A 22,403-nucleotide genomic window follows, 5' to 3' on the forward strand; every position below is an offset into this window, starting at 1 on the left:
TCATTCACCATTTATCAATGGCTTTATTCTTTAGAGCTCTTCCCCACCAACAACCTTAGCCCAGTGCCTAAAAAAAATCTGCATTCCAACAGCTGTCTCAGCTCTGGGGAGGCCACCAGGATAATAAGAGGCTGGGGGTGGGGGGGCTGTTTCCTGATTTGCACTAAATTATGCAGTGATTTTGTTACCAGTGACCCAGTGCTCCCCAAGGAAAGTTCCTGGCCCCACCTCCAGGCAACTCCATAGTCTAACTACACACCATGGCAGCTTAAAGGTATAAACCCTGGGGAAGGTGGAGAAGCAGTCTGAATAGAGCAAATAAACCCACTTCGATTGTGTCTCTGCTATGCCAAACACACAAGGCAGCGCCACCATGCATCAGTGCTCCATTCCCCAAGATGTATATTTTACTTCTACATTGCTATGTCTGCTCCAAATAAAGAAGGACCCTTCGGCTTTCAGGTGAAGTTATGCTATGGCCAAGACCCGGACACAGCAAACGCTTGTTCCCATTCAAGGAGCACTAGTGAGAAGCCACGGAGAGAGTCAGGGGGAGGCCTGCCCCTGTGAGGGACCACCAGGAAGCAGCAGCCTGTGGAGGAAGACGGCTTTAAAGGGGGTGGGGGGAGCACCACATTTATGGAGGCAGACACGAAAAGGACAAAAGGGCCTAGTGGGCTGCCCCATTCCCATCACCACCCCTGGCCACCAATAGAGGAATTCATTTATAGTGACCCTGAAAGAAGAGATGTGTTAAAGCAGAGATATAACTAAAAAGAAAGGCAATAATTGGTCTGATGGGCAGGGGGAAAATTATTCCAGGAGTCAGGAGCCTGTGCAAGAACACTTACGGCTCACATAGTCGTCATAACTCAGCCCCCTCAAGCATTTTGTGCTCTGCTTATGGTGTTAACTTTAATGTCTTAACATATAACACCATCCACACTAACACAAAATACTACACACGCCAGATGAGGCTGAGTTATAGTTGCTGTGGGAAGCATAACTTTGAATTTCCTGATTTCGGTGCATTTAATCTCAACCATAATGTTACATTAACGTCGGTTTTGCATTTCATTTCCCAGTTTAGAAGAATAGCATCAGTGCCTTCGCCTGTCTGTACAGAAAAAAAGCATACGCTGACTGGGGCCACAGGCAGAGGGACCACAACCCAATGACTAGGCTCTCAGGCTAAAAGGCCAGGCCCAACTCCTCCCACTTGGAGGAGCTGCAACCAAGACAAGCAAATGGGGAGGGAAGGGTATCTTCTTTCTCTAGGCAACTGCCTTCCTGTCCACTTGGAGACTATAGGAGCCAAGAACAGAGAGAAGGAAAGAAGCTAAATATGGAGCAAAGAGTAATGGGGAGTAGGGGGAGTCAAGGGGATTCCTGCCTTTCAGCCTTGAACAGAGGAGAAAGGAATCAATATAGTTTGCTTTGTAGAGATCTTATCCAATTTCCTGTAAAGTTTTCCAAAATGTCTCTTTCACACAAGACTAATAATGATGTGCCAGCTCTAGGTCATGCTAAAATCTTCCAAATGCCTCTCTTCTGTATTATTCCTTCTCTTCTGTCACCATCAACCCTCCCCCCACCCTACCCTTCAAAAATAACCCAGCATCTGGACAATTTTCTATAAAAGAGAAACTCCTTTACTCATAGTTCTAACTCAAAATGCAGATGGAGTCTCTTCAAGGTTTCCATGAAAAGAAAAAAAAAAAAAAAGCCCCTGTGGACAAAGACCAAACACTAGAAAACCTCAACCCCAAAGGTCATTTTTCTCCAAAGTTATGGGCACTTGAATACAGATGAGAAGGCAAATAGTCGGCAGGGCTGCTGCAGAGCAGTGAGAAAAAGGCTACCCAGGAGCCTGATGGATGGGCAGAGAACCTGGGGAGGAAGGGTAGGCAGCAGCAGGACGGCAGCTCCCCAGATGCAGAGAGCTTGGCTGCCCCCTCCCTCCCTGGCCATCCAGACAGCTGAGGTTACTTCCTCCTCCCCTCGTGCTGTGGCCTATACCTCATTTTCCTCACTTACATTTGCTTTGGTCTCCTTTGAACACTGAGGTGGTGAAAGAACTTGCCCCAAGGTTAAAGATGCACAATTAAAGATCCCACCAAAGCTTTCAGGCTGCTCTCTGGGCCTCAGGGTCAAAACAACCATCATCCGATGCACATCCACACCAAAATGAGCAACGTGAACTCCTGCAAGCGAGGACAAAGGAGCCACAATTCTCCTAAATCAGATAAAAATCTACTTCTATATCAGGAAACAATTTCTAAAACAAGAAAGGAACCACGTTCCTAAAATTCAGAACCTCTAAAACATTTTAAATCATCTAAATTAATGTTTAAGTGAAAAAATGTTTTCGAATGAAAAAAAGTCAGCTATTCAACCAATACCTATCATGTTAGTCTGAATAGAAACATGTAAAACAAATGAGTGCAAAAACCAGAACACGAAAGCCTATTACTGTCAAACCGACCACTCTAGTTTCACCTAGCTGAACAAAGTATAAAAATAAACAGTAAAATGATGACAAATGGAAAATACCACATTTTACTATGTTTACAACCAATATTGTTACTCACCCAAGTACAACAGAGCTTACACCTGTTAGTTTTTCATTCCTTTAGGACAGTCCCAATAAGCTGACTCAAGGACTTCTGAAATCCTGAGACAAGAGAGAAATGAGGCTCCAAAAAGGCCCTAGCCCCAAACTGTTTCTGCCTACTGTACACTCAAGGGGTATGAAACATTCTCATAAGAACCAGAAGTGTGCCACACAGAGGTCTTGGGTATTGATAGTTCCTGGGAACTAGTCAGGAGAGCTGGGGTGGTTCTCATTCACAACCCCAACCCCACCCCCAGGACACATGCAGACCCTACCCATAAAGAACCTCGGTCAAGAGCTGTGAAAAAAAAAAAAAAAAAAAAAAAAAGAAAAAAAAAGAACCTCGGTCAAGTGCACAGCCATCAAGCCATCCCAAAAGAGTACAAGGGAAGGCTAATTTAACTTGTACACCTTTTTCTAATCCTTTTACTGTCTCTTCTGGAAGTTCACTCTCATGCCAAATCTCAACCTTTCCTGCTTCCATTTAAATTCAATTCTTTTTTTGTCCTTATTGAAAAGAAGAATGAGCTAATATCATACTCCCTGGAACAACTACTCCCCACATGATGAATTTATTTAGTCTGGACAAGAAATTGTCACGAAAACTATATTCAATTCCTTTTCTTTCTTACTAAGCCCATTTTTGTGCCTCTAATGGTTTTTTTCTTCTTATCCTGTGCCTTTCCAATTTCTCCACTTCTCTTGTTTACCAGAAGGCCTAAAAAGCACAGTGGCTCTAATGAGAGCCCAATCTACAACGACCTCAATGGAAGAATGCTATTCTATCTGGAACCAAGGTCTCCAATCCATCTTCTAAGCTTCCTCTGAATCCCCCCCTCCAAAAAAGGGAGACTTTGAGTTGCCACTAACAACAAGTCTCAAGCTGCCCACCTCTTTCTTGAGGGTGGGCTGATGGGTAGTCCAACACAGATATCTGGCCCCAAACTCACCTTCCCACCTGTTGATCATAGCACTGTAGAGGCTTAATGAAGTCGAGATGCATTACATTTATCACTTGCCCTAGATCCACTCAAATCCATCACAATGTCACAGCAAGAAGTTAGATTGATCTGACAGGATTTGCTCTTCTTCACAAACCCATGTAAGTTATTACTCAGTACCCCACGCTCTCCTAGCTGTTTGCTGATTGATTATCTGACTATCAGGTCAAGTATCTTCTCTAGAATCACAGTAAACTAACGGGTCTATAATTTCCAAGATCATTCGTATTCTCCTTTTAAAGATAAGCAAGACAGCAAATGCTTCTTCCTGAGTTCTCTAAAGCAACAGCTAATGCTTGGCTAATAATGAACCAGGGCAGCCAATTCCTTAAGTGCCCTTGGAATCACATCATCAGGGTTCATTGATTCTGAAGATAATCTATAATCAGGCCCAGATCCTGGTAAACAGCATGAAATCCTAACTCAGCCTGGGTCTGGAGGGCCTTTGTGCCTAAGTCTGGGAAGAAAGTTGGTGATACAAGTGATTTTAATTTGTACTCCTTACGTCTTCAGCACTGTGATAAATAAATACATAAAGAAAAACAATGCCCTTGAAAAAGAGATGAAAGGTGACACTGTCCGACCAAATTGAGACACAAATCAGGCTTCACCTTCAGGAACATTGGCAGGACCCTCTGCAGGACATGAGAACAGAGCTACATAATTATCTGAGCTTATACTCTAACTGAAAAGTAAGAAATACACATACACAAGCATATGCCAGGAAGGAAAAAGCAGTAAATGCCATAATGGAGTTGCCAAGCAATTATGGGGATTCAGAAGAGGAATGAATCATATGCAATAGAAATATGTTAGATTTTAGTCTCATGTCCCACTAGGGCTTACTCAGTGACTGAAACCTACATCAGTAGGGAAATAATATGGTATATTAGGATATGGATCTCTGATTCCCAACCCACCACTCGGGCATCCCCACTATGCCAGAGAAACGCCAGTAGTTTGGGGAGGCAGAGAAGACTCTACAGCACAGGCAGGAACAAGAGGCAGAGAAACTAAGTGTGGCATGGGTAGCTCCCAAGCTGCACCCCCATTCATCCAAAGTTCCTTCCCTTAGGACATTCTTTTTACCCAACCCCAGTCTTCCTAGGCCTTAGTAGGCCTTATTCCAATGCCCCAAAGGCAGACCACTGCTTTAAGGGAGACTAGGAAAAAGAAGAGGAGAAAGGGGAAACTAAAGAAGTTGTGGAGTCATTATGTAAAATAATCTACCATTCTAAAGACAGACACTTTCCTGAAAAAAAAAACAACCATGAGAAATGAACCCAGTTTATCTCTGAATGGAGCCCACTCATCCCCACCTCCCGATTGCTCTATGCTGAAGTCTTCTTCTTCCCTTCTGCTTAATACTGAATGCTGCTCCCAGAGGAACAAGTCTATGCATCACAAAATTTCTCACTCTGTAATCTAGCCCTGAGGGAAGAGTTGCAGTCCTAGAGCCAGGCATACCTGAGGCATCAGCACTACAGTGAACTGCCACAGCAGCCCCCAACCATTGCCTTAAAGCAAACATTAAGCACTTTGATGTCACCTAGCACAGGTGCCTTTCTGCTGCTAGGTAGAAAGGTCTCTGAACGTAACTGGTGATTGAGGAAAATAAGCAAGCAAACAAATTGTCCTTTCTAACAGACCAACAATGGTACTTCTTCAGGTTATCTAATGTGGCATAACAAATCATCCCAAAACTTGTGGTTTAAAACATCAATAATCATTTGTTATCTCTCACAGTTCTTGTGAGTCAGGCATTTGGGAGTGGCTTGGCTGGTTGGTCTGGGTGAGGGTCTCTCCTCAGGTTGAAGTCAGATGTCCACTGGGGCTGCAGTCATCTGAAGGCCTGACTGGGGCTGGTGGATTCACTTCCAAGATAGCTCATTCACATGACTGGCAAGTTGGTACTAGCTTTTGGCTAAGAGCCTCAGTTCCTCAGACACACGTGCCTCTCCACAGGACTGCACGAGTGCACTTGCAGCATGGCAGCTGGCTTCCCCCAGAGCAAGTGATCCAAAAGAGCAGGGCAGACTGCAATACCTTTTCATAACTTAGCCCTAGAAGTCACACATTGTCTCTTCCACTATATTCCATTAGTTAAACAGAGCTATCTCTGATTCAGTGTGGGAAGCGAACTACAAGCATGTGAATACCAGGAGGTAAGGATTACTGAGGTCATTTTAGAGGCTGGCTACCACAGTGCTCCTTAAAAGAATAAGTGGCAGTGACAGGATAAGAGAGGAGGGAAGAGAATGGAGAGAGGAAGGATGGGAGAGAAGGAAATATTTTGATTCCCAAAAGTTGAGACCACAGAGAAACAGTGTGCTCCATTTCCCCAGAGACTTCTCAGGTCTACCTTACCCTAGCAAACCTGAACCAAGTCCTGCTTCCTAGGCAGGAACTCCAAATGAGTAGCTAAAAGCCAAGACAATGTGATAAAGCTCCTTTGGGTCCCAGGAAGCAAGACTATCCTCCCTCCCTCCTTGCCCACCCCACCTTTTCTAAAGCAATGATGCAACAGTTACCTGAGGATGAATCTGTGGCTTGTCGCACGTAGCCTCAAAGTCCAGCACTAAAAAGTAGTGATACCTCTGGGGAGGGAAGGACACCATTGCCGCCATGGATGCGCCAAAGCCGTGGGCCGCCAGCTTTCTGGTGGATATGGAGCAGAACTCCGGAACACCACAGGGAGAAAATAAGTGGGAGCCCAGCACTTTTCTTGCTCTTGAAAGTAAATACGAAGAAAATCGAGCTGCTCCAGTCTGTAAAGGTGCTAGCATTGAACATCCAGAAGCATCTAAAACTTAGGGGAGGAAAGTTAAAAAAAAAAAAAAAAAAAAAGAACAGAGAGCCTGGGTTACTCCCCTCCCGCTGTGGTCCTGTTCCATCTAGTCTTCAGGAATATCCACACAACATGAGCCACTCCCCAGTGTTTCTGGGCCCCTTTTCTAAATCACAGCATTCCTTACTAAAGTTCAAGACCCTAATACCAGCACCTGCAGCATTATTACAGCTCTGAGTCTCCCGGACCATTCTCAAAACAACATACAACACTGGCCTTCATCTTAAAGTTCAAAAGAGAGAAGCAAGAAAAATTTTGCGGTCACTTTTCAGGTGGCAACAGTTAACATTAAAGCTTTGGGTCCCAAAGTAATATGAGGTGACCCCGTTGCACAATCAGTCCTAGGAGCTAAGTAGACGGAGAAACACAGCAGAAAATGTCCTAGGCTCTCTCCTCAGCTCCATTAGGAGCCATTTGCTTCTAGCTTTCCTGTCTGATTCTTGACATCTCCACATTCCCTGCTCCCTTCTCCCAAGGTGAAAGCAAACAAAGCCAATCACAGAGGAGTTTGCTGAAGACATTCTGTTGGTTCCCAGCCCCCACAACAGTAAGTGGCACCCTGGGGGAATGAACACTGCCTGGAGAGCACAGCTGGCAACAGCCTTAGGCCTTCTCATTTTCTGCCTTTAGACTCACTCTCTACTAGAGGCCCTTGAATGACTGCAGGACTTTTAAATAGGGAAGAAAAAGAAAACCCAGATGTGGCAGTAATGGGAGCATTGCTAAAACTCTAGTAAAGTTTTCTAAGTGAACATGTGCAAAAAAAAAAATTGAATCACTTTTCCTTTAAGTTTTCCCTTTAAATTTGCAGAATGCCTGCTCCTCAGAGGGCTAACTAAATATAAAAATCAAAGCCTATAGCTTTACTCACAAATAACTCAAACTTCCTTAAAAAAAATAAGAACAAAGCAGAAATTTTGTGTCTTTCCCCCTGTTATACCCAACATTCAAATTTCCCTCAACTTTAATCCTCAAGTAAAGAAATCTCACAATACAGAAATGGCCACACTTTACACTTTCTGAAGCCCCATTCCAACAAAGGGCTTGCCTCTGAATGGCTGCAAGTGGACACCTGGCTCCCTCCATGTAGGGCAGAGGGATAGCACCCTGTGAAGTCCAGAGCATACTCAGAGGCAATGAGGCCCCTACTACCTGAGAGGAAATGGACAACGCCAAGTATTACTTTTCTTTTAACCTCTGTCCTTACTCGCTGAATGAGCTACAATAGCTTGCCTGCATATTAGGATATATGCTAGTGTAGGTCTTCAATTTTACTATCCCTATAGTGAGATTTCAGGGAGATTCAGTGGAGCTAAGACTAAAAAATATTATCTCAAGGTCTTCATGGATCCTGTATAGGTAAAGCACTTGTTTTCACCATTGCTGTATAGCCCCACCAAAAATGCAGCCAAAACTACTCCGGCTGGCTTGAGTTTCACTATGAAATCCCTTAGAAAGGCAAAGAAGAGGCCAGGCGTGGTGGCTCACACCTGTACTCCTAGCTCTCTGGGAGGCCCAGGCGGGAGGATTGCTCAAGGTCAGGAGTTCAAAACCAGCCTGAGCAAGAGCAAGACCCCGTCTCTACTAAAAATAGAAAGAAATTAATTGGCCAACTAAATATAAATATATATATTTATAGAAAAAATTTGCTGGGCATGGTGGCACATGCCGGTAGTCCCAGCTACTCAGGAGGCTGAGGCAGAAGGACTGCTTGAGCCCAAGAGTTTGAAGTTGCTGTGAGCTAGGCTGACGCTATGGTACTCTAGCCTGGGCAACAAAGTGAGACTCTGTCTCAAAAAAAAAAAAAAAAAGGAAGGCAAAGAAGCCAATATCCCTTTGAAAGCCAGAGCCAAAATAACTCTTTCAACACCCACTCCTGAATAGTACTCGAAGCCTCATTGAGATGGGAGACACCAGTCTGCTCAAATCACCCATTCTAGTTTGGATCCAAAGTCCCTTAAGGGATGGGTATATACAACTACAACGAGTAAGATGTGCAATGTTTGGGGGATGGATATGCTTGAAGCTCTTACTTGAGGGGGGAGGGGTACATGGGCAATATATGTAACCTTAACACTTTGTACCCCCCTAATACGCTTAAAAAAAAAAAAAATATATATATATATATATACTGTTATTTTAAAAAATAAATAAACAAAAAAACAAAGTCCCTTAAGGCCTTAGAACTCCTCTAACCCCATGAAGTCAGGCCATGCATAAAGACTTTAAAGTCTTAAAGTTCTCCAATGTGTATACAGTATGCACAATATAGGCAACCAGACCCTGTTTGTCAAATACTACAGGCAATTAAGCATCATGATTAAGGAGGGGTTCCAGGTTTGAATCCTGGCTTTGCCACTTATTAGCCATGGCATCTTGGGCAAGCTCTGTTCTTTAATTCCTCACCTATAAAATGACAGTAATAATAGCACCTACCGCATTAGTGAGAATAAAATGAGACAACACATATAAAGCACTAAGAGCAGTATCTGGCACATAAGGGCTCCATAAATATTAGCCTACCATTATTACTACTACTATCATACTGGGCTTTGCCCACTTGGCCAAGTCTGGATTCCCATTCTCTGGGCCTGTAAATACAATTAGTGCATAAGGCAGCCTTAGAGAGTAACATTGATGTCTCCTCCATCTCTAAAACGCTCTAGACTTTACATAGAGCATACCCTATTCCCTCCCATGGACAACACACTGATGGCCAATGGTTCTCTTGCCTGCGGGCCTTGCTTTCTCACTGGATTTCACCCACATCAAAAAGCTTCTCTTATAGAAGGTCTCCAGAGTAGATATTAGGAGGCCAGGAGGCCAGATATTAGGTCTCCAGAGTAGATATTAGGAGGCCAGGCCTCCACATGTCCACAGTCACTGGATTCCACACTTCCCTTACTTCTAACAACCAAGTTCAACTCAAACAAGACACAGAGTAGCTCCTCCTCTTCCCTTCCTGAAAAACTCAACCCTAAAGCCATTATGTGCAGCAGAGGAAGGCAGGTATCTATACTAGTTGGAGTGAGGTGAGCCAGAGGGGTCTCGGAGGAGAGCCAGAGCCCAGGCAGGGTGAAGGCATTCACATGGAATGAGGAAGGGATGGTGTAGCATGTTGAAGCCAAGAGGAGGTGTGGACAGCATCCATGTCAGAGGCAGTCTGATGAAGGGAGTCATAGGCAGGGTAAAAGAGGTACTCATGAAGGGTAAAAGGCAGTGACAGCAATGGGAAATTAGTCACATTCAGAGGGATTGATCAAAGAAGTGCATATATTAAAGATATTGGGAGCCAGGTTTCTCACTGTTAAAGAAAGAAGTTAAAATATGGAAAGAGAAAATCTGTGTTGTTGGATTGGAATTCGCAGGAAGAGTATGAACTCAGGGTTTCTGATATAGACATAGATATATAAACCTAGATGTAAATGTGAGCACAAATATACATACACACACAAATATATATATACATGCATATTTATTTTCCAGCTCTATCTAAAGAAGGGCCAGGGAGCAGCAACACTCAATAGCAATCAATAAGCATACCTAGCACCCAGTTGCCTTCTAAATACCATTCTCCACTAAAAGAAATAGAGCTCCTTGGAGAAATGACTGATTCCAGGGCTGTGGAAAGAAGTACAACATCAGCCTGGAACATCTTGTATCAGAAAGCAAGGAAATGCCCAAAGAATGATGGGAATATATCAAAGGACACAGAAGGTCCATGAAGGTGGCCAATAAACAAGGGTAGTAATAGATTATAATGCATTGAATAAAATAGAAAACCATGTTCTATAAAGATATAAATTAATTTAATTAAAGTTTGATGAGAATATTTACATAGTTTCAAAGTATCTCCCCACAAAATACTTATTAACTACAGAAGGAGTAATTTTATTTTATTTTATTTTATTTATTTTTTTTTTTTTTTGAGACTCAGTCTCGCTTTGTTGCCTAGGCTAGAGTGAGTGCCGTGGCGTCAGCCTAGCTCACAGCAACCTCAAACTCCTGGGCTCAAGCGATCCTGCTGCCTCAGCCTCCCGAGTAGCTGGGACTACAGGCATGCGCCACCATGCCCGGCTAATTTTTTTTTCTATATATATTAGTCAATTAATTTCTTTCTATTTATAGTAGAGAAGGGGTCTCGCTCTTGTTCAGGCTGGTTTCGAACTCCTGACCTTGAGCAATCCACCCGCCTCGGCCTCCCAGAGAGCTAGGATTACAGGCGTGAGCCACCGCGCCCGGCCTCAGAAGGAGTAATTTTATAATGGAGAAGCCTGGCAAACATCACCTTAATCAAGTGATCAAAATGAACATCACCAGGCCAGGCACGGTGGCTCACGCCTGTAATCCAGCACTCTGAGAGGCCAAGGCAGATGAATCATTTGAGCTCAAGAGTTTGAGATCAGCCTGCACAAGAGCTAGATCCCGTCTCTACTAAAAAAAAAAAAAAAAAAAAAAAAAAAAAAATAGATAGGTCAGCAACTTAATCATCAAATGGTTCAGAGAAAAAATTCTTTGTACTGAACTTCCAACTTTTATGTAAATTAGGACGGTTTCAAATATTTTTAAAATTTTTAAAAATCCAGGTGCAACATGGTTTAAAAAAATTAAGAAACAGAGAACAGACAGTACGTGAGGGAGAGATCTCCCTGTCGTGTCCAGAGAAGATAGGTAGGCTGCATGCTCTTCTCTGGCAGGGAAGTGAGCCAAAGCCAGCCCTCAAAGCATCTGTAAGCCCAAATAGATTCTCTCTATCTAGCTGAGTCTCTACCAGAAGAGTGCCCACTCAGTGCCCCTGACTGGCACTCCTGCCACCATAGGGCCTTCTCATGCACCATCCCTGTAGCCACCATAAGCAGCAGCCCACCTGCCCTGTACCCCTTGGCATCTTAGGGATTTCTCCTTGCTATTGATGTCTTTATACTTTAGTCACAGGTTTGTAGAATATAAGTCTATAGTTTATAACATCAACTGGGACCAGAACTCAAAAGAAACAGTTTATGACTCTGCGTGTTTCTGCAAACTATCTTTCATCGGAGACCAAGATTTACACATTTATTCTCAGACATCCTTTTCCTTCTAGCAAATTAAAGGTAATAAGCAGTCTGTGGCAAGGAAGAAAATGAATGATTCTCTCCTCAAAATGAAGGGATCAGCCCCCCAGTGGGGACAGGGGAGGGATAAATAGGGACTGCCACGAGGCCAGCCCAATTTGGAGAAACAGGCCTTCGCCACAGCCCCTGGAGGACGGTCTCTGTGCAGAGTATTTACACAACAGACACCAATGGCTCCTCTGCAGCCATTACTGTCTATCAGGTAAATAACACATGTGCCAAAACACACATTTAATGAGGGAAATAATATGCCTTTATAAAAAGACTCAATCTGTATTTACCTGAGAGACCAAAGAAGCACCAAATCACCAGATTAGTGGAACCACAGAGGAGTCGTTCTGGTGTCTTGGGTAAATAGACATTTTATAGCCTCCATTACTGGGGGAAGGGAGTGTGGAGGGAGGGGGTCATGCTTTAACTTCCACATACGCAAGCTAGGGGAGCCTCAGTGATGGGAAAAGAAGAGGGCTCATATGAAACAGGTGTTCTACTCCCACTCCACCTCCCAGCCACATATGCGTGGACCCCCTGGGAGGGTATGGGTATGAACCATCCCTGGATTCAATCTATTCCATTAAAAGGCAGACTGCGAGGCAAGGGAACATTCCCCAGAAACTCCAAGGTACCGGAAGCAGGTTCTGAGTCCAGCTGACTAGAAACACCTGGGACCACTACAGCCATAGTTTCCTTAGTTCCCAGTCTGGAGGCAAGTCCCTGTCCCAATCTATCCTGTAGTATCACAAGTGCTCAGGCACCTGAGTCACAGAAATGACGACAAAGAACATGGTAACACCTATCTGGAACTTACTCAGTCACAGGCTTTGTCTCAGGCAGCTAAAAAATAGTCTGGGAAAAATATAAATAAACTGCGAGCCTTCAAAAGTCATAATCTGCACTCTAATGAATGCATCCTTACTGCCAGAGCACCTTCTGTGAAAATTACACACTGTCAAAGGTGAAAGAAAATCTAAGAGGTAACAGTCTAACCAGACAGGGAAAATAAGGCCCTCAAAGAGAAAAGGACTGCCCAAGGTTCACATAGCAAGAAAGACTAAGAATAGAACACAGGACTCCTGATGCTAAGGCCAGAGTCTCAGGCCACTGTGCCAACACAAGGAACAGGCCTCACTGCTCATCCCCTAAACTTCTCTGCAGTCTCACAGAAGTGGCCAGGGGCCTGAGGGCTCTGTCTAGTCTGCTGAAGGCTGGACATGCCCTCGAACCTCTACATGACTTTCTGAAGGCCCCAAAGTGGGCCTAAAGCTGGCTCCTCATCTCAACAAAAACCTCCTCTCTACAACCAGTCACTGCTGTGGCTTGTAGCTACAGCTGCGTCTGCTCCAAGGCAGGGCTAGAGAGAGCTCCCCCAACTTAGAAGCAGCTACTAATCCCAAAGTGCTAGCAGAGCTAAAGTCACTAAAAGCCTTCAGGAACACCAAATTCCGATGGCAACATCACAGTACACAGCAGGTTCACTCTCCCCTTCAATAGGCCTGCCTCAGCAACCTGAGGCAGCACTAAAAAGAGGCAATTGCTTGTGATTTGCCTACTGTTTGTCATCAGCAGCCATGCCCAGTAGTTTGGGCAAACTGCTTCCAGGGGCCAAAGCCAGAGGACATCTTTTTGCAAATCAATTGCAATCCCATCACACACTAAGAGGGGCAAAGCCTTGTTTCCTAACACACTATAAATAGGCTAGAGGTGGAGGTAGGGCAGGGTATGGTATGCCTTTAAGTACCTCTTGCGCTTATAGACAGCATCTGACCCCAGAAGACAGGTACCCAGAATTGTTTTTTTTTTTTTATGTGAGGATTGGAAATCATCTTTTTATTTTTATTTTTTTATCTTCAGCATATTATAGGGGTACAAATGTTAAGGTTACGTATATTGCCCATGCCTTCCTCCCCCCTCAAGTCAGAGCTTCAAGCGTGACCATCCCCCAAATGTTGCGTATCTCACTCATTGTGTTTGTATATACCCATCCCCTCGTCCCCCCTCCCACCCACCTGACACCTGATAAATGTTTTTCCTATATGTCCATTTAGGTGTTGATCCATTAATACCAATTTGCTGGTGAGTATATGTGGTCAGAATTGTTAAATACTTCCTCTACTCATGCTTCTGAGATGGAGAACTGGTGTAGAAGCAAGGAGTCATATGATCTAGTATAGGGGTCCTCAAACTTTTTAAACAGGGGGCCAGTTCACTGTCCCTCAGACTGTTGAAGGGCCAGACTATAGTTTAAAAAAACTATGAACAAATTCCTATGCACACTGCACATATCTTATTTTAAAGTAAAAAAACAAACGGGCAAAAACACCCGCATGTGGCCCACGGGCCGTAGTTTGAGGATGCCTGGTCTAATGTAACCCACTGGTATTAGACCAACGTATGTTCAAATCCTGACTCTACCAAAAATTGTTTCTAATAATAGCTACAGTAATAACACCTGTATCTTTGGGGTTCAATTCAACCATACAATGTAGCAAAAAAGTAAGTGCTCAATAGAAGGGAGCCACCATTGTTAATACATAAAAGAAAAGGGAAACACCATTTCCTGAAAATCCACTACAAGCCAGGCACTATATTGATGATTTACATATTTTATGTCACTTAATCCTCCCAACTATCAATACATAAGGAAACTAAGGCTCACAGGTGCTTAGCTCTTTGGGGCCCTGTTCTCCTCCACCGTGTCTGCTGGTCTAGGTTTCCCCACATGACTGACTCCTCCATCAGCCATAGGGCTAACAATACATATCAACTTTAGTTTTTCTTCTGAGGGAAAGTGTGACTTTAATTAAAAGAACTCAACCTTAAGTAATAATTGCATCCAAATCATCCCAATTTGTTTTCATACTTTTTTTATACTTTAAAAAGAAAAATTGCAGCCCCAAGCACAAAATCAGAAACAGGAAGAGGTGCCTTGAATTAAAACAACTGCAGCACAAGAACTTGAAGCCTCCTCTCAAACACAATTCCAAAGGAGCAAATCTTTCCATCATATAGAGAGGAGAAATTGGTAGGAGGCAGGGATACAATCACTTTTACTCAGGTTCCCAAATGTGATGTTTCCTTTTACAAATCTGTGCCTTGGTGAATGCTACTCCCTCTGTTTATGAATGCACTTCCATTTTTTAACAAATTATTGCTCCTTCCTTGAAACCCAGATCAAATATCCCCATTTTAGTAGCTTCCTCTGACACTCCATCATAAAGCTAATTGCTTCAGTGTGATCCAGTAGCAGAATTTATTCTTATTTCATAAATTTTATCTCACTATATTGTAAGGTGTTAGTATCTGTTTTTATAACTACCAGTAATTTTCAAGGAGTTAGGGGAGAAGGATGGAAGATAGCCGTATAGGATACGTGTACATGTGTGTATAAAAAGCATATTTGGCATGATAATTCTTTGACTTAGTTTTTATCAGACTTCCAATGCATTTTAAAATTTCAAATAGCATTAAAGAAGAGCATGAGATTAGTTTTTGTTTTGGGGTGTTTTTTTGTTTATTTGTTTGTTTGTTTGCCTTTTTAATCTAAGTGGTGCATGAGTTTAAAAGCCTAAGAAACACATCCTTAAGGGCAAGTATCACATTTTCTGTATTCCCAGCACAGGACCAGGCACAGAGTTAAGTACAAGAAAATGTTTGCTGAATGCATTAATATATCCCAAGTCATGATGCCAACTGCCCTGGAATTAGAATATGCTAGAACAGAGCAGGGCCTAAGCATGAACAAAGCTTCTTTTCTTTCTCTTTCTATCCTTCCTAGCCTACACCACTCTGTCCTCCTCACTTAAAAGGAGGAAGGGAGGGGGAGGGGGAGGGAAAGGGAGGAAGAGGGAGGGAAAGGAAGGAAGAGGAAGGAAGAGGGAGAGGGAGGGAGGGAGAGAGGGAGAGAGAGAGAGGGGGAGAGAGAGAGAGAGGGAGAGAGAGAGGGAGAGAGAGAATTGCCCTGGTGCCAGAATACTATTAAAAGGATTAATTTAGGGACCGGTGTTTGGACTGTCACATCCAATCACTACCCACAGATCTACAGCTTCCCAAATCAGGCTCATGCAAAGAGGAATCAATTGCAAGGACACAGAGGGTCTGAACAGGCATACTAATGGCCTCCTGAGGTGCCAGCGGCCAGCTCTGACACTCCCATAAATTATCTGCCTTTTGATTTTACCTGTAGCTGTGGGGCACAAGGCACAATTTTGAACATATCAAAGCAATCCCTCCTAACCCAAAGCTCCCCAAGGAATGTTCCCAAAGAGGAAAGGCTAAAAACAACGACCCAAAGGAAATCTGCATCCCAACAGGTCTGGTCCTAGCAATCATCAATTAAAACCCAGTAGAACCAAGTGGATAAAGTGGGACCCAAATCAAGCCTAGTAGACCCAGACAAGGCATCCATTAGACTGCAGTTCTGCAATGATTATGCATCTCTCACTGAAGGTAGGAGAAATCATAGCAATAAACTAAAACAATTTCATCTGGAGGCAAATATGCACTAGCTTTCACAGTACCTCACAGAATGACCTCAGGCAACTCACTTAGCCTTCCTGGGCCTCAGTTTCTTCATGTGCATAGCAAGGACAAGAATGCTGACCACCTGACCCACTTCCCAGAGTGCTGGTGAAAAATAATAAAAAACATTCGAGAAGCACTTTACAAAGATGTAGGGCCACAGGGGTGGCAACACTAATAAATGACCCCAGACAGACAGGGAGGAACGACTGGTCACACTTTGGTGAATTTCTATCGGGAAGCTGCTCACTCAATTCACTTTACTGATGGTGTTGGGACTAAGGTCCCACCCTGAAAAAAGTTCTAGGATTCTGCATGGAACTGCTACTGTCTGAAAATTTTCCATTATAAAGAGCGCTTCCTTGCTTTAGCTGTAAATTCCTGTCTGCTGGCTACCACCGGCAGGGACTATGTTTCTATCATATGGACACAATGACAATTGTGAGGACCCAAAACATAGTAAGCCAAAGGGCAAGTCACCCAACTATGGGCTGCTTTTTAAAAAATTATTAATTGTGTAAAATACTATTAGTGATAAAAATTGTCAAGGCACTATTCTAAGAGCTTTACTTACATTATTAAATCCTTTAACCAACCCTATTAAGTCCCATCATCTCCATTTTACAGATAGCAAAGTGAAGCTCAGAGAGGTAAGTCACTTCCCCAAGGTCACATAAACACTGTTATCAGAAACCTATAAGCTTCCCTCCAGCAATGTAAGTATACTGGGACTTGTAGAAAGAAGAGACAAAATTAAAGAACACAGGACTATTGGCTTAAACCTATTCATTGGACACTCAACAAATACAGTACTTTATTTGGTTCCCGTACCTGACATATACTATCATATGTGAACTGAGAGAGATTTTCAAAACTGGGAAAAGGTCATCAGTCTGCTACAAGCAAGGAAAGAAGAAACTGAGTAGGACATATATAGAATGAGGACAATTCCCTGGAAAGCTTAGGAAAATGTGGCATCCTCTGTGTGTACAGTTCAAGAAGTTCAGAGTAATGGACAGTAAGCTATAAGCCCTAAGACCAAGATCCCTTCCAGGGCTCCATTAATCCATACTTCCTTCATTAGAATGCAGTTCCCAAAACCTTCTAATTCATTCTATAACAACTTTACCTCCCTACATCTTTTCCAGGCTGTGAAATAGGAGCAGGTATTTCCAGCAGATTATTTGGTAGACATCCTATAAACTCCAGTAGATGGCCACGAAGTTAGTAAAGAGAACATATATATATATATATATATGCGCAAAGATTCAAAATATTGCCACAAAAGAGGAAATATAAAATGTTACCCATGTAACTGCCACAGCCTCATGACTGGTCTCTCTGCCTCCAATATTATCTGTCCCCTTCAATCTATTCTTCACACTGAAATCAGAGCAAACTTTCTAAAACACAATTTTTTTTGTTTTTTTTGAGACAGAGTCTCGCTCTGTCACCCAGGCTAGAGAGCTGTGGCATCAGCCTAGCTCACAGCAACCTCAAAGTCCTGGGCTCAAGCAATCCTCCGACCTCAAGCTCCTGAGTAGCTGGGACTACAGGGGTATACTACCAAAAGCCTGCCTAATTTTTTCTATTTTTAGTAGAGAAGGGTCTCACTCTGCTCAGGCTGGTCTCAAACTCCTGACCTCGAGAGATCCTCCCACCTCAGCCTCCGCAGAGTGCTAGGATTACAGGCATGAGCCCAACCTAAAACACAAATCTAATGTCAATCTACTGCTTCAAACCTTTTTATGGTTTCTTACTATTCTTAAATCTGATCCAGAGGTCAGCAAACTATATAGTCTATGGGCCAAATCCACCTGCCACCTTTTATTGTAAATAAAGTTTTACTGGAACACATCCATGCTCATTCATTTTCATATCGTCTATGGCTTCTTTCATGCATAACCACAGAGTAACCATGACAGAGACTCACAAAGCCTAAATATTTACTATCTTGTCCTTTACTGAAAAAATGTGCAGACTCCTAATCTAATCTTTTTTCTATCCCCCCCCAATCCTAAGAGTTTATAAGGCTCTGGCCTCTGCTTACCTTTCCTGCTTCATCTCTACATATTCTCCTGTCCCCTGAACTCTATTGCAGCCACATTAAACTTTCTCAACTCAGTGAAGTTCTGGCACTTGGTCCCTCATGTCTTCATCTAATTCTAGGTGAGGAGCTTACTTCCTCTGAGAGGCTTCCTGAGTCCACAAGTCAGGGTTAGGGGCCCTTGTGATTATTTTCAAAGTACCTACAGTTCCCTTACTATAGCACTCTCAGAGTATATCATACCTGCCTTTTTACTAGCTGCTTTGAATTTGTAAGCTCTTTGGTGTCAAGGACAGTGGCTGTCTTGTTCACCACCACAATCCCAGGAACCATCAAAATGCCTGGCCCTTAGTTACTGAACAAACAGCCTCTGAGTCCCTGGATATCAATATCAGAGTCCCCCTCTTTAGCTAACCTCAATCATTGTAAAATGGAGATAGGTTGGGATTAACCACCCAAAGGTGACAAACGACCCAAATTAAATCAAGATCTCAAAGGCCTTGGTCAAATATGCTATCAAAAGTCAAATGTTTCCTCCTATTGTTTTTTTTTTTTTTTTTTTTTTTTTTGAGACAGAGTCTCGCTTTGTTGCCCAGGCTAGAGTGAGTGCCGTGGCGTCAGCCTAGCTCACAGCAACCTCAAACTCCTGGGCTCAAGAGATCCTCCTGCCTCAGCCTCCCGAGTAGCTGGGACTACAGGCATGCGCCACCAAGTCCGGCTAATTTTTTGTATATATTTTTAGTTGGCCAATTAATTTCTTTCCATTTATAGTAGAGACGGGGTCTCGCTCTTGCTCAGGCTGGTTTCGAACTCCTGAACTCGAGCAATCCGCCCGCCTCGGCCTCCCAGAAAGCTAGGACTTCAGGCATGAGTCACCGCGCCCGGCCCTTCCTATTGTTTTAAGACGTGTATTTCTCAGGGTAAAGAACTATTCTGGCTCCATGCAACCACCCTGAACCTAAAGTAGGTCTTATGAGATGCCCATAAAGAAATCATGACAGAACTTGAGAGTCTGGATCCCTCACCTCCAATTCTCACCATTTTACAGACTCTGGGTATGTTTCAATATGCTTTGAGCATACTGAGCATTGCTGCTTTATCACAGAAGTTACAGAAAAATACAATCTGTACCAGCCCCCACCCTCTACCCTCCAAGTCCAAATACTTAACTTGACCATGCAATAGGATTCTCACCTCTCCTTACTTCGAAGATGCCAAGACTGGCTGCTGGGGATGCTGAAGGTTCTGTGAGAGCTGGAATGCCCCAATGCTGTGAATAAATACACATCTCTGCAACAAGTCTATTTCAATACAAAGGATCAAATCCCCATTAAGGATCATACTACATCTCGAACTCCTAAATTCAAACTCTGGGATAACAGCTATCTATGTGGAAAAACAGTGTCCCTACAGAGCTTTCAGAAGCTTAGTACTATTATTTGTTTTTTGTAATGATTTTCATGTTCTCTAGTAGTATACTTTTCTTCCTAAGGAGGCTTAACTCCTAGAAACACTAAACATTTACCATATCTGAGCCTGAACTGAAAAAGATGGTCATGAAGTGGTGGCTCTCTGGCTAATTTCAGAATCCTAGTCTACTCAAAGAAGAAAACACTGGTAAGTCCAACAATATTCAGAACTCTGGAACTAAGGCTGGACCAGGACTCAAGGAGGGGTTGGTTGCCACAAACCCACACGCCACATCGTCACATGGACCAGGAAACACTTTCAGGATACTTCCAAGCCTGTCTCAAGTTCTAAGAAAGTCAAGGTAACCCCAAGTCAAAGCATCAATGGATATCTATCATATTGATCAGCTAATTTAGATCTTCCAAAGCATTAGAAGTTGCAGAGATGCCCTTGTAAGCTAGTGATGCTCTTTGCACAAAGAAACACCTAGAATTGGAACCAATATATTCCTCTCTACTATTCTACACATTTAAGACTTTATTCTACTCAGATCCCCTGGGAAAAGGCCACTCACCAATTTACCCCAACACAAAGAAAATACTTTTCAAAATGAAAGGGAATAAAAGCACTTTTATTTGGAAATTTCAAGTTGGAAGGAGAGCTCTTAACCAAGCTCTATGACCTAGCTAGCTGATTATTTACAGGATCTTTGGGCAGGAATTGTTAATGAGCTTTTAATTTGGAGTGCTTAAGTTGCCAAAGTGCTCTGAGCTCCAGTGAAGCACCACAGAATCCATAAAGGAAACCTTATCAATCACTTCCCGGCAGCTCCCTTCCCCCACCCTCCACCTCCTGATGAAAGGCAGCCAAGTGGGTTTCTAACCAAGATCACAGACACACATTAGCGGAGTCACACTCCAAGTCCCTGTTTATAAATTGGCTTTTAAATGGTAGGGGATTCAGGTATAATATACTTATGCTTCAAGCACGAACCCACTAAAACAAGGCATGCTGTATATGATAAAGTCAGAATAAAGCAGAATTTGATGAAGCCAATTTCTGGAAGAAATTCTACAATCAAAATCATTCAGCCAATCACAACCTACTACAGTCCAAAGAGTATATAGTCTTTGGCCAATGGGATTGGTGTTTTACTGCCCTTCAGCTGGGAGACTGATAAAACGTCTGACAAGAGTAAATGCCATTGAGGTGGCCAAACACGTCTAGCAAAGGCAATGATGGGGCACTATCAGTTACAAAATCCATCCACAAGGTCACAATCCAAACCCTCATTGAGGAGGCCCCATATAAGGCATCCTCCAAGTCAACAAGAAGCAGTTATATTTTTCAAGAAATCACAATCAAACCTCAATCCAAGTTCATGCTTTGTTTTAAGAAAACACCTGTTGCTGGACCATTTATAGCCAAGGCAAACAGAAAGGTAGCTAGGTTAGGCCCCTTATACACTCTTCCCATCACTATTACCACCACTTCAGATTTACAAAGAGATAAACTGCTAACCCTGTGTGTGTGTCTATGTCAGGGAGGGGGGAAAGGGGATGTTCTAGCTACAATCTTCTTGCTACGTTTCTAGCCTCTCTGGTCAAACCTATCTTCCTCTTCTCTAGAAATCCCATGTAAAAAGTCAGCCCCCTTAATCAATTCACCCAGTTTGTCTTGTAAAGCCCTGCCCCGCTCCCCCTCCACCACAACGTTACTCAGTAGATCATGCATCCAGGGTGAGCACATGGGCCAGCACCCAGGCCGCACAAGATGTGCGCACCGCGCCCCTCACCCCGCATGCATTACCCAGGGCCCAATCTGGGGGCCACTCAGCATCACCCACCCCGGGGTGTTGCCCCCAACTCGGGCCCATCCAAGTCCAGGGGAGCGTAAGGGGAGGGGCAGGGGGCCAGGAGACCAGCCCTCCTTCCCAGGGCCGCCCCCGCCCCACGTCAGCTGCGGGAGAGGCTGTTGCCATGGCAACGCCCCCTCCTTGGGGCCAGCGCGGCAGGCTCCCTCCAGGTGCAGGCCCCGACGTCTCCCTTGGCCTCAGCAGGCGCTCAGGACAGTGGACGGCGGCGGGCGCGGCCCGCGCCGACTGCGGCGACGGCCAGATAGAGGCAGGGTCAGCTCCGCCTGCTCCCCACCGCCCGTTCCCGGCCGCCTCAACAGCGGCAGCCAGCACCACGAGTCCACAACACACCGACTCACCTCCGCGCACTCTGACCCCGACCGACGCGGCGGACGGGCGGGCGCCGTGGCCAACCGCTGGGCCCGCCGTCGGCCTCTTTGACCAATGGGCTGTGGTGGGGCGGGGCTTCTTCGCCCCAAACCCTCGCTCTCCCGCCGACATGCGCGCTAAGGTGTGTCAAGATGGTGACTCCCAGCGGCCGGCCTTATGGGACTTGTAGTTTTGAGGTTGCACGTACTCAGAAGAGAAGGCGGGGCGGGGGCCACTTCCGAGCTGTGAAAGGAATTTTTTTTTAAAAAAAACGAAAATTTTCTAAGGCCTAGAGCGACCCAGGTCCCACGCTCTCCCTTTTCCCACCTTCTAATATACCCATAAGGTAAGTATAGTCTCTTAAGATGACAGGTTCTATTTAGATGATACGTTCTTATGATTCGTGCATTCAACAAGTAATTATTATCATTTACTCTCTGATATGGGCCTAGGGGAGACCTGAGAGGAGGCGGGGTTTAGGCTGAGAAGCAAATGCTTCGATTTCTAAAGGGTCTTCCTAAAGAAGTAGGAACTGACTTGTTTGGGTCCACTCGGAGGAAACTTAAGGTTTAGAAGGATTCTGGCCTAAGCTGTGAGAAGCTCCCACAGTCGGTCTCTCTAGTCACC

At 44.0% G+C, this 22,403-nt stretch overlaps 1 protein-coding gene across 9 annotated transcripts in view; it reads right to left on the minus strand.

The window, feature by feature from the left end:
• ERI3 (ERI1 exoribonuclease family member 3) overlaps positions 1-21,818 on the minus strand; it is a 133,698-nt gene extending 111,880 nt beyond the window's left edge. For 2 of the 9 annotated variants that reach the window (XM_012775944.3, XM_012775941.3), the window contains exons 1-3: positions 21,767-21,812; positions 19,337-19,412; positions 6,147-6,424 (exon numbers count right to left, since the gene is read on the minus strand). In XM_012775944.3, the coding sequence (XP_012631398.1) occupies positions 6,147-6,401 (255 nt within the window). In that variant the 5' untranslated portion in view covers positions 6,402-6,424; positions 19,337-19,412; positions 21,767-21,812. The other 7 variants (XM_012775938.2, XM_012775940.2, XM_075997620.1 and 4 more) reach the window with 7 other exon arrangements.
• Positions 21,819-22,403: the final 585 nt, after the last annotated feature.

Source organism: Microcebus murinus, chromosome 2 (genome assembly GCF_040939455.1).
Source record: "Microcebus murinus isolate Inina chromosome 2, M.murinus_Inina_mat1.0, whole genome shotgun sequence".
In the NCBI taxonomy this organism is placed as follows: Eukaryota; Metazoa; Chordata; class Mammalia; order Primates; family Cheirogaleidae; genus Microcebus; species Microcebus murinus.